This window comes from Ambystoma mexicanum, chromosome 1q (assembly GCF_040938575.1).
Source record: "Ambystoma mexicanum isolate Mex_15411 chromosome 1q, UKY_AmexF1_1, whole genome shotgun sequence".
In the NCBI taxonomy this organism is placed as follows: domain Eukaryota; kingdom Metazoa; phylum Chordata; class Amphibia; order Caudata; family Ambystomatidae; genus Ambystoma; species Ambystoma mexicanum.
This window is the reverse complement of record NC_090922.1, coordinates 307,509,240-307,526,920: the sequence shown is the minus strand read 5'-3', so window position 1 is coordinate 307,526,920 and position 17,681 is coordinate 307,509,240. Positions and strand designations below refer to the sequence as shown.

Below are 17,681 nucleotides of genomic sequence, written 5' to 3'. Positions count from 1 at the left end.
TCGGCGGTAATGTTAATCCCATTCCCCATTGAGTCCATTCGGGAATGCCCCATCCCCATTGGGCTCAATGGGGAAATTTCGCGCTAATACCGCCGGCGGATTTCCCGCCGGAGGTATGAGCGCAAATTTTCAGCAGATTTCCCCCCAGCTCAGAGCTGGGGCGAAATCCGCCGAAGTCCTGATTTGGCGGACCCTTAAATCCAGCGGTAATAGCGCTACCGCCAGATTTAAGGCTTACCGCCAAAGTCGTGATGAGGCCCTTTGTGAAAGCCAGCATTCATGAACCAGAAGGAACAAAGTTTCGTTATACCAGGAAATATAGAAATGATGTGGGAAGATGGATCTATTGCAGCCCAAATGGACAGTGTCAAGTAATGACGCGGAACAAGGATGAACACGTAAAAAACATCAGGAAGTCAAATAGGAGTCATAAAGATAGGGACCCCAAAGAGACATTTCTTCAGACCATCATGTATAGACCCAGAAGATAAAGAAAAAAATTGACCCAGACGATGAAGTGAAATTGAATGCAGAGGATCTAAAGAAGATCGATACAAAGGAAGAAATGAAAGTGGTCGATGAATCGCCCAGAGGGGGGAGTGTAGAGGAGGTCCCAAATACGGCTCGCACCCCAACCGTCCATTTTGAAGTACCAGGAACGTTCACGCTGAAGTATGTGATGTATGAGGAGCAAATAAACCAGCAAAGAGCCGCTGTGGGACTCTGTCCAGTACCTATCAGAAGAACAGCACCTATTGAAATACCGACCCCAAAGAAAACATGGACAGTAAGGTATCCATTGAGAAAGCCATATCAACAAATTAAACAGAATGAAGATCGTCTGAATACAATCCCTGAAGAAGCCAAAAAGGTCTTAATGGAAGACGAATGGTGATGCCACAAGAACCCGAACTGACTCATACATAGAAGATATGACGAAAAGAGATGAAAATGCCATGAATAAGGGACATCGCGAACCTAAAGTAAAAGGAAGATATCAAATGTAAGAAGCTTATGCCATGAGCATGATGAAGATATTCAACCAGTTTATGCTTGTACATATGCTTGGAACCACAAGAAAGCTAAGAAAATTGTGCGGCTTGCTATGCTTAGTAGTAAGATAGATTGCGGCAAGCACCACCTATACATATCTACCTCAAAATAAGCATGTTATATAAGTATGCTTCCACTATGCACAAGAGCAGAATCAACCAAAGGTTACTAGAGGCCACATGAGGAGAGCTTCATAGCTAACAAATCGAGAATAAAGGCAGAAGTGAAACTCAAACAGAGATGAATCGTGCCAAAAAGCCAAGGTCGTATCAGCTAAAATAGACAAACAGTAGCTACAATTAATGAAGCAAAGAACAGAATATCCTGCTCAGAAAGGTCAAGATAAGAAGCCGAAGGCAGCTGGTGGGCAAAACGAAAATCAAATGCACGAATTGCATGGAGAAGAAGGCAAGTTTATGGTGTCTGAATCACGCAACCAGCCGAGCGAGAAGAAGTGCGACTTTCACACCTCTGCATGGCGGAGTGCCATGCAAAGATATCAGAACTTTTCCAGAAAGAGAGGCAGTCTCGAGGCCAACTACAGTGAAATAATTGACACATGGCCACTGAAGTGATGATTGATTGTAACAATAATTGGAGGAAGGCTGTGGGAACTGGTGAGCACCCTGCACCTGGCCGACCATTCTGCATGCCGCTAGGCAAAGTGAAAAAGTATGAGTGGGGTTGCTGCCAACCCAATCATAGTGGACCAAGTAATCTAGGGTCCTATAGTTAGTAGAACCAATGGGACGTCGTACTTTTAGTGACGTCTACAGTAGCCATTTCTAAGGTAGGGCTTAGATGTACCACCTGACAGTGTTTACCCAATCCCCTTATTCCGTTACCATATACAGATAAAGTACCTATATTAAAGTTACCTTCCTAGAACCAATAGAATTGCATGCCAACTTTTAAGTGTTATACGTCAGTGATGACAAGTTTTTAGTATAAATGATGTGGTTTTTATCAAGTTCTTTGGAGTTGTGAAGCGAGAAGGAAGATCACGCAACCGCTGATATTCATGAAACTCCCTGTTTTTTGTACTTGTCATTAAACGGACTCCCTTTGCCAAACCATTGAGTTGTCATTATTGATTTGATGTTTGAGTATTAATCTGCATCCCCATCCATCTCACGGGTGCTGCTATTCCATCTTAAAGTGCTATTGGGCAACCACCAACTTTATGGGCAGGTTGGGGTCGTGGTGCACAAAACCTCTCCATGCGCAGAGTACGACTACCCTGGTTACCGGCACATCCGCACACTAAATATTTGGTATGCCCAAATGCTAAGTAAAACTACCAGCTTTACTGCCGTCCGTTCACTGCAAAGCAAATTGGCTCCTGCTGCCACCGTTAGAGCCGAGCATCTAATATCCCGCTCTGGACACCTTTTGCGTTACCACTGCTCCATGCACTCTGTCTGAACTGCTGCTCTCATCCTGGACTCTTTTGCCACAATCATAAATGACTGTTCAAACTTGTGCACTCCACCACGGCAATTAGCGTGACACTCTTACCTTGCCACGCTCAGCTGAATGTCCTTGAATGCCTTAACTCGCACAGTTGTTACCAGCTAGTGTTATCATTGTTATAAACATTGTTACTTTCATCAACTGTCTAGCCGAGCGGAATATAGAGTAACTACAAAACTGGAGTTGATAGGTGTACGCCTCCTATCTATACCTCAGTATTTCAACACATATGTGACAGAAGGCTATTTTATTTACAAAGTTATTCCTAACACTAAGTCCCTAATGAAAAAACTAATTAGCCCCATGTGTAGACAATCTAGTGCCCATGGGTACTAGGTCCTAGTGGGTGCTGATGTGCCGACTGCAAGGGGATGTCGAGATCCTGACCCTATCCTCTCTAAGCCACTTTCTATTGGCTAAAAATGAGTGCACACAGTTGGGGGTCGATATCTGTGTTTTAATGTTTTCGCCTCCCAGCCGTGTGTCCTATCAATGCTAAGAACAAAACCACAAGGTTTTATAAAAAGAGACTTCTATGACATTCTGGTCACATAGAACTCTGTTAAAAGGCTCTTTCACTCTGTACAGTACTAAGACCGTAGAGAGCAACTAGAGTTATGATAATTTGAATTTCTTTTTACAAGCCCTTCACTTAGTATGTAGGGGTATTGGAGTCTGGATTATCAACCAGATACTGCTCTAACAACAGTCAACCGGTTTCAGCGGGATTCGCAAGTTGCCGCTTTCTTCAGGACGAATATTAATGAATTAAATATTCTCTTTGATATTCTTCAGTACTAGGAAGAATGTTGAGGATGTCTTCAGGTCTCGGACCAGCTTAGTTGGGTCAATCCCTGAGTCCTACAGGACAAACAACAAAAAGAGACCAGGTGGACTATCATCAGTCTCCGAGTACTTCTAAAACCTACTAGACAGATATTTAAGTCATTTGCCTCCCTGAACAGTGAGGCACATCTTACCTCTTGTTCCAACACTTGTAGTTGTATCTGCTCTATATTGGAACTCAGCTATAAGTATCCTGATTCTTCCTGTGAGATGGTCTGTGTCTCTCCAGCATTAATTCCTAAAATGCAGAACAGGACGCTTCAGGGCATGTTATGTGAATCCGAGTGCGCTTTTCACTATGTCTCCCAGCCCATTTTGGGCTCATTTACATTCTATACAGGTTGATTTCCAACGCCTATGCCTCTATGCCTCTATGTTTTACCACATCAGGCCCCACTGTGCGGTTCCGGTCACTCTGCATGTGTAATCTCACAGCTGGAGAATTACTCCTCAGTTTTGCTTTGCCGATTTTGTAAACATCAAGTGGAAACTCTTCAGCATCTGTGCACAGAATGCGAAAATGTGTTGCTAGTCCGTTGTACTCACTTCAAGCATTTATTTTTGGACCAAGAGGTCACGACTGCTGAAGAATTATGGGTACTTTTATTTCACACCAAAAGAAAGTCTGTAAGGTATGCTATTGTTAATTATTTACAACAGCTAAAAATAACAAAGTATGCAGTGTCAATGTAATGAATGTTTTAAGTATGTTTTAATTATGTGTTCTTTTTAAAAGGAATGAGTTGTATTTATTTATTTTTTTTTCTTATTTTTTTTTTTACAAAAATTGTGTGATGCTTATTTGTACATTGTTTTAATTTTTGTATGTAATTTAAGTTGAAAGGTCTAGAATTTTTCGTGACCAAAACAACTATAATAATAAAAAAATAATAAATACTCCTCAATTTATTACTAAACAATCCCTCAATGTAACCTCAGGCTCACTTTCCATTCCCTTTATGGTCATTACTCATATGGTGGACCCACCCGAATGGACAACAAGGGTTTTTTTTATTTGGAAGGCTGGTAAATGCCACCGCTTACCTTATTTACTTTTTAATGCTGCCGCTTTCGTCCGTGCTTGTATTACGCACCATTCTGTGTTTCTGTTTCTCGGTTGTAGCCGCGTATTGATCACATGATCACTCGCGAACTACAAAAGAAACTCAAAGTGACTAGGGAGATGTAGTTTTCTCTCTCGTCCGCGCTTAAGTACCGCTACGTTTGTTCAGAAGCGGCATCGCGGTCATGTGAGCGCAGGCACCAATCGCTCGCGGGTTGTAACACAGCAACCTCAGGGGCGGTTGGGAAATGTAGTTTTATTCCCCTTCGTCCACGTCTAATTTCCATAATGTTTATTATTGGAAAAACAACATGGTCAAGTGATGGCGTGCATTTCAGTCACCGAGGGAAACTAGGGGATATAGTTACTCTGAGGTCTGGGTTAGCAGGGATATTTTCTTGGATCATGTGACGGAATGTTGTTATATCTTCCGTGATATTATTGGAGAGACGGCGCGGTTACATGATTGCATACAGTCCGGTCCCAACGGGACCTGGGAAATGTAGTGTACCCATTATTTCTTATTTTGAGCTAACAGGGCTATAGACATCGATCATGTGTCATTATCTGTGCTGATGTACATAGTTGTATCATTATTATGTATCAAAAAGCACATGTATTGTTATTTTAAATGCAACTCGCCCTGGTCGTACATGGTCATAAAGGTTCAATCATGATAACTGTTGACACAGCATTCTAGCTCTTGGGAATCACTAAATATATTCCAAAGCAGTAACCTAGGAATAGTAAAATCCTAAATGAAAATACTTATTCATGCTGATTCTGATTCTATCATAGGACTGCCAAAACTTGCCAGCAAATTTCTTCATTAAGGCCTGTGACATGGCTCCGGGTCCTATAGATCCATTGTTGTTCTCTTCTCAAAAGAAGGGCTGCTATATTCCCACCTCTTTTAGGTATTCTGACCCTTTCTAGTATGGTCCAACTCAGGTCATTCTCAGTATGATTCATTTTGATATAATGTTCAACCAATGGGGCAGTCCTCTTGTTGTTCCTTATATTGGATCTATGTTCCCCGATACGTATCTTGACTGCTCTTGTCGTCATTCCAATGTAAGTTTTCTTGCATGGACATTGAATCAAGTATACCACATTGTTGGTATTACAGTTCGTAAATTGCCTCTGCTCCCAGGGGTATTTCCAGCCTATATCTACAGTCGTTGTACGTTGAGTGAATCTACATGCAGTACAGTTTCCACATGGAGTGTGGCCCACAGGTCTAGGTGTGTTCCACAATGTTGTCGTGTCAGTAACAGTAGTTGTTTCTTTATAAGTGTGCACTAGTGAGTACCTAAGATTTTTTCTCCTTCTTATCGCAAATAGTGGCTCAGTAAGTTGATTTTCATCAATATTTAGTAGGTGCAATGCTTTTCGGATCTCTTTTTTAAGCGGTTGATAACTCGGGAGTGGCTGAATACTGCTGTAATAGAATTATCGTCTCTCTTCCTTCTGCCATGTTGGTTGAGGGTTATTTCCCTTGGTATATTTCTCGCCCTCTTTTTGGCTTGTTTTATTATTTTATGTGGATAAGGAACAAGTTACTTACCTGTAACTGTTGTTCTCCAGCATGGGTCTGGCATGGATTCACATGCTCATGAATATTCCCCGTCGTCAGGCTGGGAATCCTCGGTAAAGAAAAAATCAGTATCAGTTTTGTTTCTGATCTGTCTTTCGTATTAGTAACCAATCACTGACCTCTGCGTCATACTGACCACAGCCAATGACTGCCCTCTACCTAAGCCCCGCCTCTGGCAGCCATCTTCAGATTTGGTAGCACGTGAAGTGGCAGTATGACCAAGTGAAGAGCCGCAGAGGGGTAGGCGGGAGGGTTCGCATGTGAATCCATGCCAGACCCATGCTGGAGAACAACAGTTACAGGTAAGTAACTTGTTCCTTCTCCAGCATGGGGTCTGGCATGGATTCACATGCTCATGAATAAAGAATACATAGCAGTACACACATGCACAACCACGGGAGGTGGCAAAGGCTCAACATTAAGCATTACATCAAACTCAACATTAAGCAATTCTTACCTCCTCACCAGGCTCACCTTAGGTGAACAGGTTGCGCAGCACTGCTTGGCCGACCCTGGACTCCTCCCTGGAATCCCGATCGACGCAGTAGAATTTCGTGAAGGTGTGCGTCGACCTCCACGTAGCAGCCCTGCAGATGTCCAGCAAGGGCACACCAGACAGGAACGCCGTGGTAGCTGCGATCGCTCTGGTGGAATGGGCTCTCGGACGGCCAGGCAGCGGTCTGTTTGCCAACCGATGACAGTACATGATACAGCCGGAGAGCCATCTGGAAATGGAAGTCTTCGAGAGAGCCTTCCCCTGATTGACAGGTCCAAAGTTCACAAAGAGTTGTGACGTCTTCCGAAAGCACTTCGTGCGGTCCACGTAGAACTTCAGCGCTCTAGCCACATCCAGCGAGTGCAAAGTCCTTTCAGCCGGCGACGAAGGCGACGGGAAGAAAACAGGCAACACCAAGGGTTCGTTGAGGTGGAATTCCGATGGCACCTTCGGTATGAAGGATGGGTGCGTCCTGAGCACTACCCTCGTGTCGTGAAAAGTCAAGTACGGGGCCTTGCAGGAAAGGGCCTGGATCTCTCCCACCCGTCGTGCGGAGGTGATGGCCACAAGAAACGCTGTTTTCCATGACAAGAACTTCAACGGAGCCGAGTGCAGAGGCTCGAACGGAGGTCCCATGAGCTTGGTCAGCACCACGTTGAGCTCCCACGCCGGGGCTGGAGCCTTCACCGGCGGGAACGATCTGAACAGTCCCTTCATGAACTCTTTCACCAGACGATGAGACCACAAAGACGTCCGCCCTGTGGTTCTGGTGTATCGGGAGATCGCAGCAAGATGAATCTTGATGGACGCGTGCGCCAGTCCAGCTTTGGCCAGCGTCAGCAGGTACGGCAGTACTTGGGGAGCCGTAATCCGTAGAGGGTTAATCTTCTGTGCGTGACACCAGACAGAGAACCTCTTCCATTTGTGTCCGTAGCATTTAAGAGTTGAGGACGCCCTGGCCTTTGCAAGAACCTCTCTGCAGTCGGCCGGTATGTCGTATCCTCCAAACTCTAACGCTGCAGGAGCCAGACCTGCAAGCTCAGTGACTTCGGGTCGTGATGGAGGATGGCGCCTCCTTCCCTGGAGAGAAGATCCGCGTCCACTGGCAGCTTGATTGACGGGGACGCTGACAAGTCCAGAAGGTCCGGGAACCATATCTGCCTCGGCCACGCAGGTGCGACGATTATCATCCTGCACCGTGACCTCTTGAGCTGGTTGATGAGCCGGATCAGCAATGGCAATGGAGGGAACGCGTATAGAAACAGGCCCTCCCAGGGGAACGAGAAAGCATCGCCCATGCTTCTCGGCTGGGGAAACCTGCTGGCGAACCTCCGGCACTTGGAGTTCGTCGCCGTTGCGAACAGATCGATCTGGGGCGTGCCCCACCGTCGGAAGAGGCGGTCCACTAGATCCTGTCGTAGTTCCCACTCGTGGCACGAGCGCAGCTCCTTGCTGAGTGAGTCGGCGATGGTGTTTTTTATCCCTGCCAGATGAAACGGCACCAGAAACATCCCTTGGGCGACGGCCCATTGCCACAGAACCTGCGCCTCCCTGGACAGGGCTGGGGACCTGGTTCCGCCCTGTTTCCTGATGTAGAACATGGTGGTGGTGTTGTCGGTGAAGATCCTCACCACCTTGCCCTTGAGGGACGGAATAAAGGACCTGAGGGCCCAAAACACTGCACGGAGCTCCAGAACGTTGATATGGAGGGACTTCTCCGTCGGGAGCCAAAGGCCTCTCGCGTGCAGATTTTCGGTGTGCGCTCCCCACCCTTCCAGGGAGGCATCCGTGGTCACTGTCTCCTGGTGGCCGGGGGTCTGGAAGTCCATGCCCGCCGCCAGATGCGCGCGGGTGCCCCACCACCGGATCGCTCGTCGGAAACTCTCGTCGAGTGTGATCCTCTCCTCGAAGCTACCCGTCGTCTGGATCCAGCGCGCGTCCAGGAACTCCTGCAACGGGCGCATCCGGAGCCTGCACAGGCAGATGAGGTAAATGCAAGAAGACATCATTCCGAGGAGGGACTTGATGGACCTCACTCTGACCGCGTCCGCAACCAGCATCCGCTGCACCTTGCCCAAGATGGCCCTCGTCCTTTCCTCCGACGGAGAGGCCAGAAGCGACACTGTGTCGAGCTTCGCTCCCAGAAACAGTGCATCTTGCGCGGGCACCAGGTGGGACTTGGCGTAGTTTATGGAGAATCCCAGGTCCGTGAGAAGTTGGACGGTCCTTGCCGTGTGCTCCACGGCGAGCTCCTTCGTCTTCGCTCGGATGAGCCAGTCGTCCAGGTAGGGGTAGATGTGGATCCCCTCTCGGCGCAGCTGCGCCGCCACCGGTACTAGGCACTTGGTGAACACCCTGGGTGCCGACCGCAGTCCGAAGGGAAGGGCTCTGAACTGGTAGTGACGCCCTTGGACCACGACCCTGAGAAACTTTCGGTGTCCCTTTAGGATGGGAATATGGAAGTAGGCATCCTCCAAATTCAACGACGACAGGAAATCGCCCTCCTCCAGCTGACCCAGGACGTGTTGGAGGGTGACCATCCGGAACTTCTGTGCCTTGATGAATTTGTTCAGCCGTCGTAGGTCCAGGATGGGACGCCATCCTCCCGTCTTCTTCTTCACGAGGAAGTATCTTGAGTAAACTCCGGAGCCCCGAAGCCTCTTTGGGACGAGCTCGATGGCGCCCTTCTTGAGCATCGCCTTTACCTCCAAGAGAAGTTGAGGGACGTGATGTTCTTTCCTGGCCACAGGGGGGACGCGCAGGCACCTCTTTAGAAACTCGAGCGCGTGACCCCGAGCTAGGGCGTCCAGCACCGAACGGTCGGTGGAGATGGACTCCCACACGCTGACGAAGCTCGCCAGCCGGCCTCCCACCGGGGTGCTTCGGTGGGGGCCCGACCCCACGGCCGGTTCAGTCCTGCTTCGACAAGGCTTTGCCGCCTTGTCCTCCTTGGCGACGACGGCGGGGTCCGCCTGACTTGCCTCGTCCCCTGTAAGCTTCCTGCGACGACGAACGGGCCGCCTGACGGTAGGTGGAGAATCCGCCGCCGGAACCTTTGGAGGCACCCTGTTTGCCTCCGCCGCTCCGAAAGGGCGGCCGCCGTTGCTGGAGAACCCCAAGAGCCCGGGCCGTCTCCGTGTCTGCCTTGATGGCTTGAAGGGAATCATCCACTGTTTTCCCAAACAGGTTGTTTCCGTCGAACGGCATGTCCAAGACTCTGGTCTGCACGTCCTGACGGAAGTCCATAGCCTTGAGCCATCCACGCCGCCTAAGGCACACGCCGTTGCCCAACTGGCGAAATCCAGTGTCAGCGATGTCCGTCGCAATCGTGATGGCGTGGTCTGACGCCACCTCTCCTTCCTGCAAGATCTCTAGGGCTTCAGCCCTCTTGTCGTCCGGTAGGAAGTCCAGCAGGGGGCCAGCTTGAACCACAGCTCCCTGTCGTAGCGGGCTACGATAGCCAAGGCCTTGGCCGCCTTAATCGTCGTCGCTGCAGACGAGATGACTCTGCGTCCCATCGTATCTAACTTCTTTCCCTCGCCGTCCGGCGGGTGGTCGACGTAGAGGCCGCGCCCCCCCCCGCTTTATTCCTGGCCGCCGCGGAGACGACCGAGTCCGGGGTCGGCTGTGCCTGAAGGCACAAGGGGGCCGCGTCCGGGACCCGGTACTTCTTCTCGTACCGATCCCTTCTAGCCGGCGTCGTGGATGGGTTCTTGAGGAGGGCGAGGCCCTCATCCCAAATATCGTCCAGTAGAGGTACAGAGAGGACCGTCTTCCTCTTGGCCTCGCGCCTTTGATAAAGGAAACCTTCCTTCTTCTTCTCTTCCGGGCAGAGCTGGAAAAGCTTGGATGCCCTGGCGATCATGGAGTGAAACGATCCAATCTCGTCAGGCGGGGAAGCCCGGGTGGGAGGTGACGACGGCAGATCCTCGTCGTAAACCTCATCGTCCGCACCCGTCGCGGCCGTGTCAGTCCCTGTATCATCCCCATGAGTCGTGGACGGGGAGGAGGGCTGAACAGGGCGCGATGGCTGAAAAGGAGGTGGAGGATGAATCCTTCTTCTCTTAGGGGGAGGGCTCCCAGAAGGGCCTGGCTCCGGGTCCCCCGTCGGGAGCGGTTCCTCCGCTGGTGGTAACGGCAGTCTCGTCCTTATCTCCGAGCATAAGGACTGTATAGCCAACAAAATGGCCACGAGTTGTCTTGCGGCACTGGTTGCGGGGAGTCCGACGGGCGGTCAGGGGCCCCATCGGCACCCTCGACGTTATCGTCGTCTCCTACGTCGGGGTCCCTCCCGACGGGCTGGTCTTCTTCCACGCCAACGCCGTGGCTTAAGACTTCGATCAGCTCCTCCTCAGAGGTCGAGCCCGAATCCACGACGACCTCCTGCCCCCCCTTTTTCTTCTCCGTCGGAGGTTTCACGGGGGTCCTGTCGATGGTCATAAAAGAAGACTCCCTCCGCGGTGGCAGGGAGTCTCTGAGCCCCGAGGTCGCCACCACTGGTGTAGCCTCCATAGGCTGAGCCAGGGCCGCCGCGACTGTCTCGATAGAGGCCTTGGCAGGATGGATTAAGGCTTTCACCACCCTAGGTGTGCTCACCGCCTTCTCCTTGGGGGGAGGGTCACTGCCTCGCTCCCCCTCTGATGGGGCCTTCGAGCTCGACCGGGGTCTCTCCAGGAGCTTCGCCGGGTGCTCGGCCTTCCTCTTACCCGAACCAGAGCGTTGGCTCGTGGTTGATGGTGCCGGGGAGGGTGCGCCCTGCCTGGCGCCCGTAGAGCCCGACCGTTCGGCGCTCCCGGTGCCAGCGGACTCGCGGTGCTTGGCCTTGTGTTGGACCCCCGTCGCCGGGGCGTCCTCAAAGGTCTTAGAAGACCGGCGGACTTCTTCTTCTTCTCGCCTGACGGGCTCTTCCCTTCCAGCCAGTTGGCGAGACGTTGATGGCGGTCCTTCATGGCCCGCTCCGACATATTGCCGCAAAACGCACAGTCCTTCTCCACGTGCGTCTTGTCCTCATGTAGGCAGTAAAGACAAAGGGAGTGTTCGTCCTCCTTAAAGACATTCTGAAGCTGGCATCCAGGGCAGACCCTGAACAGCTTTCCGGGCGTCGAGCTTCCCTTCTCCTGGGCCATGTCTGAGATGGGCCTGAGAAACTTCTGGAGTCCTCCAAAAGCGTGGCTCGATGAAATCTTCACCCTTGAGGGGCGTAGACGAATCCGACACGGGTCCCCGTTGATCGGATGAAGAAGCGGTGGAGCTTGAGGCTCTTTTGACCGAAAAATAGAAGTTTTTTGAGAAAAAACGTGAAAAAATAGTACTAACGCTCGAGAGCAATAACACAAGGATCCCAACACTTGAACGTGCGGTAAAAATCTGAAGATGGCTGCCAGAGGCGGGGCTTAGGTAGAGGGCAGTCATTGGCTGTGGTCAGTATGACGCAGAGGTCAGTGATTGGTTACTAATACGAAAGACAGATCAGAAACGAAACTGATACTGATTTTTTCTTTACCGAGGATTCCCAGCCTGACGACGGGGAATATTTATGAGCATGTGAATCCATGCCAGACCCCATGCTGGAGAATTTCTCTCATTAAGTTTGATATTCAACAGTTATTGCATGTGGTGGCGGGTAGTATGTAGATTTGTTGTGCAATCCTGTTACATCTACAGGTCCTGTGTGGTTATTTTTGGCAAAGAATTGTATATAAGTAACAAAGAAGCAGCGTTCCTAAGCCCAAAATACCCTAGGCGACCTGCCTTCTACGCACTACCTAAAATACACAAGGGTGTCCCCCCTACACCAAGACGCCCGATTGTGTCTGGAATTGGCTCTATTCTAGAACCACTGTCTCAGTTTACCGACTTTTTCTTAAGGGAAGAAGTGAGCAAAATGCGTTCCTACACAAAAGATACAACATCTATCCTGACGTACTTGAATAACCTGACACTTGAGAGTGAAGATATCTATATTGTGACCATGGACATAGTCACTTTACTCCAAGATTCCCCAACGAGAAACCTTGAAAGTCATTGAAAAAGTCTTACAAACAAAAACTATCAATATGCCCGTCCCATTGATAATGCAATTAGCAGAAATAGCTCTGACCAAGAACTATTTCCTAAATGGAGAAAACTATTATGAGCAAATAGCCGGAACAGCTATGGGCGCGACATTTGCACCGACTTTAGCAAACTTATATGTTGCAGACTTTGAAAAAAAACACATATACCCTGCAACCAACCCATTTGTCAGTAACATAGTGAGTTGGTGAAGCTACATTGACGATATTTTCTTACTGTTCAATGGAGACGTCGGAACTCTTACACAATTTATAGAGTGGATCAACGGTTTAAACCCTTTTCTCAAATTTACATATGAGGCCAGTAAAACGGAGGCCACGTTCCTTGATCTGAAAATCACAAGGAGAGGCCAGACTTTCGAGACTACTGTGTTCCAGAAACCAACGGATAGAAATTCATTATTGGATTATACCAGCTTCCACCAGAGATCACTAAAAGAAAATCTACCCTTTGGTCAATTTCTCCGGTTTAGGAGGAACTGTACTACACAAACTGAATACGATCAACAAGCGGAAAGACCCTCGAAGAATCTTAATGAGAGAAATTATCCACATAAAATAATAAAACAAGCCAAAAAGAGGACGAGAAATATACCAAGGGAAATAACCCTCAACCAGCAGATGGAAGAGAGACGATAATTCTATTACAGCAGTATTCAGGCACTCCCCAGTTATCAACCGCTTGAAAAAAGAGATCCGAAAAGCATTGCACCTACTAAATATTGATGAAAATCAACTTACTGAGCCACTATTTGCGATAAGAAGGAGAAAAAATCTTAGGGACTCACTAGTGCACACTTATAAAGAAACAACTACTGTTACTGTCACGACAACATTGTGGAACACACCTAGACCTGTGGGCCACACTCCATGTGGAAACTGTACTGCATGTAGATTCACTCAACGTACAACGACTGTAGATATAGGCTGGAAATACCCCTGTGAGCAGAGGCAATTTACGAACTGTAATACCAACAATGTGGTATACTTGATTCAATGTCCATGCAAGAAAACTTACATTGGAATGACGACAAGAGCAGTCAAGATACGTATCGGGGAACATAGATCCAATATAAGGAACAACAAGAGGACTGCCCCATTGGTTGAACATTATATCAAAATGAATCATACTGAGAATGACCTGAGTTGGACCATACTAGAAAGGGTCAGAATACCTAAAAGAGGTGGGAATATAGCAGCCCTTCTTTTGAGAAGAGAACAACAAAGGATCTATAGGACCCGGAGCCATGTCACAGGCCTTAATGAAAAAATTTGCTGGCAAGTTTTGGCAGACCTATGATAGAATCAGAATCCGCATGAATAAGTATTTTCATTTAGGATTTTACTATTCCTAGGTTACTGCTTCGGAATATATTTAGTGATTCCCAAGAGCTAGGATGCCGTGTCATCAGTTATCATGATTGAACCTTTATGGCCATGTACGACCAGGGCGAGTTGCATTTAAAATAACAATATATGTGCTTTTTGATACATAATAATGATACAACTATGTACATCAGCACAGATGATGACACATGATCGATGTCTATAGCCCTGTTAGCTCAAAATAAGAAATAATGGGTACACTACATTTCCCATGTCCCTTTGGGACCGGACTGTACGCAATCATGTAACCGCACCGTCTCTCCAATAATATCGCGGAAGATATAACAACATTCCGTCACATGATCCAAGAAAATATCCCTGCTAACCCAGACCTCAGACTAACTGTATCCCCTAGTTTCCCTCGGTGACTGAAATGCACGCCATCACTTGACCATGTTGTTTTTCCAATAACAAACATTACGGAAATTAGACGTGGACGAAGGGGAATAAAATCACATTTCCCAACTGCCCCTGAGGTTGCTGTGTTACTACCCACGAGCGATTGGTGCCTGCGCTCACATGACCGCGATGCTGCTTCCGAACAAACGTAGCAGTACTTAAGCGCGGACGAGAGAGAAAACTACATCTCCCTAGTCACTTTGAGTTTCTTTTGTAGTTCGCGAGCGATCATGTGATCAATACGCAGCTACAACCGACAAACAGAAACACAGAATGGCACGTAATACAAGCACGGACGAAAGCGGCAGCATGAAAAAGTAAATAAGGTAAGCGGCGGCATTTACCAGCCTTCCAAAAAAAAACCCCTTGTTATCCATTCGGGTGGGTCCACCGTATGAGTAATGACCATAAAGGGAATGGAAAGTGAGCCTGAGATTACATTGAGGGATTGTTTAGGAATAAATTGAGGAGTAATTCTCCAGCTGTGAGATTACACATGCAGAGTGACCGGAACCGCACAGTGGGGCCTGATGTGGTAAAACATGGAGGCATAGAGGCATAGGCGTTGGAAATCAACCTGTATAGAATGGAAATGAGCCCAAAATGGGCTGGGAGACATAGTGAAAAGCGCACTGATGTGGTAAAACATAGAGGCATAGGCGTTGGAAATCAACCTGTATAGAATGGAAATGAGCCCAAAATGGGCTGGGAGACATAGTGAAAAGCGAACTCTGATTCAGATAACATGCCCTGAAGCGTCCTGTTCTCAATTTTAGGAATTAATGCTGGAGAGACACAGACCATCGCACAGGAAGAATCAGGATACTTATAGCTGAGTTCCAATATAGAGCAGATACAACTACAAGTGTTGGAACAAGAGGTAAGATGTGCCTCACTGTTCAGGGAGGCGAATGACTTAAATATCTGTCTAGTAGGTTTTAGAAGTACTCGGAGACTGATGATAGTCCACCTGGTCTCTTTTTGTTGTTTGTCCTGTAGGACTCAGGGATTGACCCAACTAAGCTGGTCCGAGACCTGAAGACATCCTCAATATTCTTCCTAGTACTGAAGAATATCAAAGAGAATATTTAATTCATTAATATTCGACCTGAAGAAAGCGGCAACTTGCGAATCCCGCTGAAACTGGTTGACTGTTGTTAGAGCAGTATCTGGTTGATATTCCAGACTCCAATACCCCTACATACTAAGTAAAGGGCTTATAAAAAGAAATTCAAAGTATCATAACTCTAGTTGCTCTCTACGGTCTTAGTACTGTACAGAGTGAAAGAGCCTTTTAACAGAGTTCTATGTGACCAGAATGTCATAGAAGTCTCTTTTTATAAAACCTTGTGGTTTTGTTCTTAGCATTGATAGGACACACGACTGGGAGGCGAAAACATTAAAACACAGATATCGACCCCCAACTGTGTGCACTCATTTTTAGCCAATAGGAAAGTGGCTTAGAGAGGATAGGGTCAGGATCTCGACATCCCCTTGCAGTCGGCACATCAGCACCCACTAGGGCCTAGTACCCATGGGCACTAGATTGTCTACACATAGGGCGAATTAGTTTTTTCATTAGGGACTTAGTGTTAGGAATAACTTTGTAAATAAAATAGCCTTCTGTCACATATGTGTTGAAATAGCCGAGCGGAATGCCTAATGAATGTCTAAACTTACATACCTGCAATTAGCCAATGTCATCATTATTGCTAGCATTGTCTCATCTATTCACCTGACACATTGTCCTATATTCCCAATCAATGATCACTCTGAATACGATTCAACTACTACTTTGCTGGGCTCAGATGAATGCTGTTGATTGTCTCAACCTGCATAATCGTTATCAGCTAACGCTATCATAGCTATTAGTATTACTATTTCCTGTCCTTTGCCCAGCTGTGCCTAATGCCCATATGAATGTCTAAACTTGTACACATGCATTGTAAGCGAGGTTAACCTCGTCACAAATGCATGCCTATCCTGCGTTGCTGAACGTTGCATTGCTCGCCTCCACCCCTTAAATATTTGGTCAACATCCCACTCTCACCACCAGACTTGGTCAAGTGCTTATCTACTCAGGACTATCCTGCGCCTGACCATCCTCCTTAATTACATATTATGGCGACTGAGACAACTTTCAGTGTGCACCTTTATTCTGAAATTGATCTGCCAACTCCTAGAACTCCCATGGACACCACTAGCCTAGAGGCCTGGCCCTGTTCAAAAGGCTCCTTCATCCAGATTGGGAATGGCCTTGCCCGCCTATGTTGTGCTTGACACTGCTCCCTCCTATACCCAACCCCCTTCCTCAACAAACTCCTCCATTCCCAGCACTAGTACTCACACCTGACATCATCCCATCCACTCAGGACAAAGTGTCTCGATGCTTTACTAACACAGCCCACTGCCCTGTGTCACATCCACCTAACGGCCCTACAAGGAGACACAGACTATGCTCTCGTACCAATATCCTGTTCACAGCCCATACGTTACAGAAACCCCAGACATTTGACATAACATACTTTACGTCAACATACCCCACACGTCCCATAGATGGACTTACAAGAAACCTGAGGCTGTCCTCTCGAATTAACCAACACCACACCCAACTTCCTATCAAAGCCTACCTGCCCACCAACTACAACACATTGCAATTGGACTTGCCATACTCACTAGACTTTGAGTCAGCACCATGCCAGAAAAACCATAGATTTGCCACCTCTAAAAGGCCAACCATACCAACTCCTACAATACAAACACCACCTACCTCAGCTGACAAACCTAAATGCCCAATCAATACTAGCTCACTTACTAAAGCATCAAGTAACCACAATGAGTCCATACATTTAAAAGGCGCCCTCATCAATGCAAGATCAGTCACAGCCCATGTTTTAGAGATCGCAGACGTCATCAAAACTAATAATCTAGACTTTATCGCAGTCACAGAAACCTGGCTACACACAGCCTCAGGCCCATACCTATCTCTAGTCATCCCAGAGGACTATTCCATCTATAAGAAGGACAGAACAATAGCTATAGGAGGTGGAGTGGCTCTAATAGCTAAAAACACCTTAGACATAAGAATTCTAGCCGAGCACCCATTCTCTTTTGGTGAAGCTATTACCCTAAAATTACCAATCACACATACTTGCACTCTCACTCTCCACATTGTTTATAGGCCTCCCGGCCCTACAGCCTCTTTCGAAGAGGAGAACACTGACCAATTAGCTTACAACACAAAACCCCACTCTAAAATGATCATTCTACAGGACTTCAATCTTGGATTGAATG

General features: G+C 47.7%; 1 protein-coding gene across 1 annotated transcript in view; it reads left to right on the top strand.

Moving 5' to 3' along the window:
• Positions 1–251: 251 nt before the first annotated feature.
• LOC138555720 (olfactory receptor 5V1-like) overlaps positions 252–17,681 on the top strand; it is a 181,841-nt gene continuing 164,411 nt past the window's right edge. Inside the window, exon 1 of the mRNA XM_069642618.1 lies at positions 252–398. Coding sequence (XP_069498719.1) covers positions 252–398 — 147 coding nt within the window. The remainder of the gene's footprint in view (positions 399–17,681) is intronic.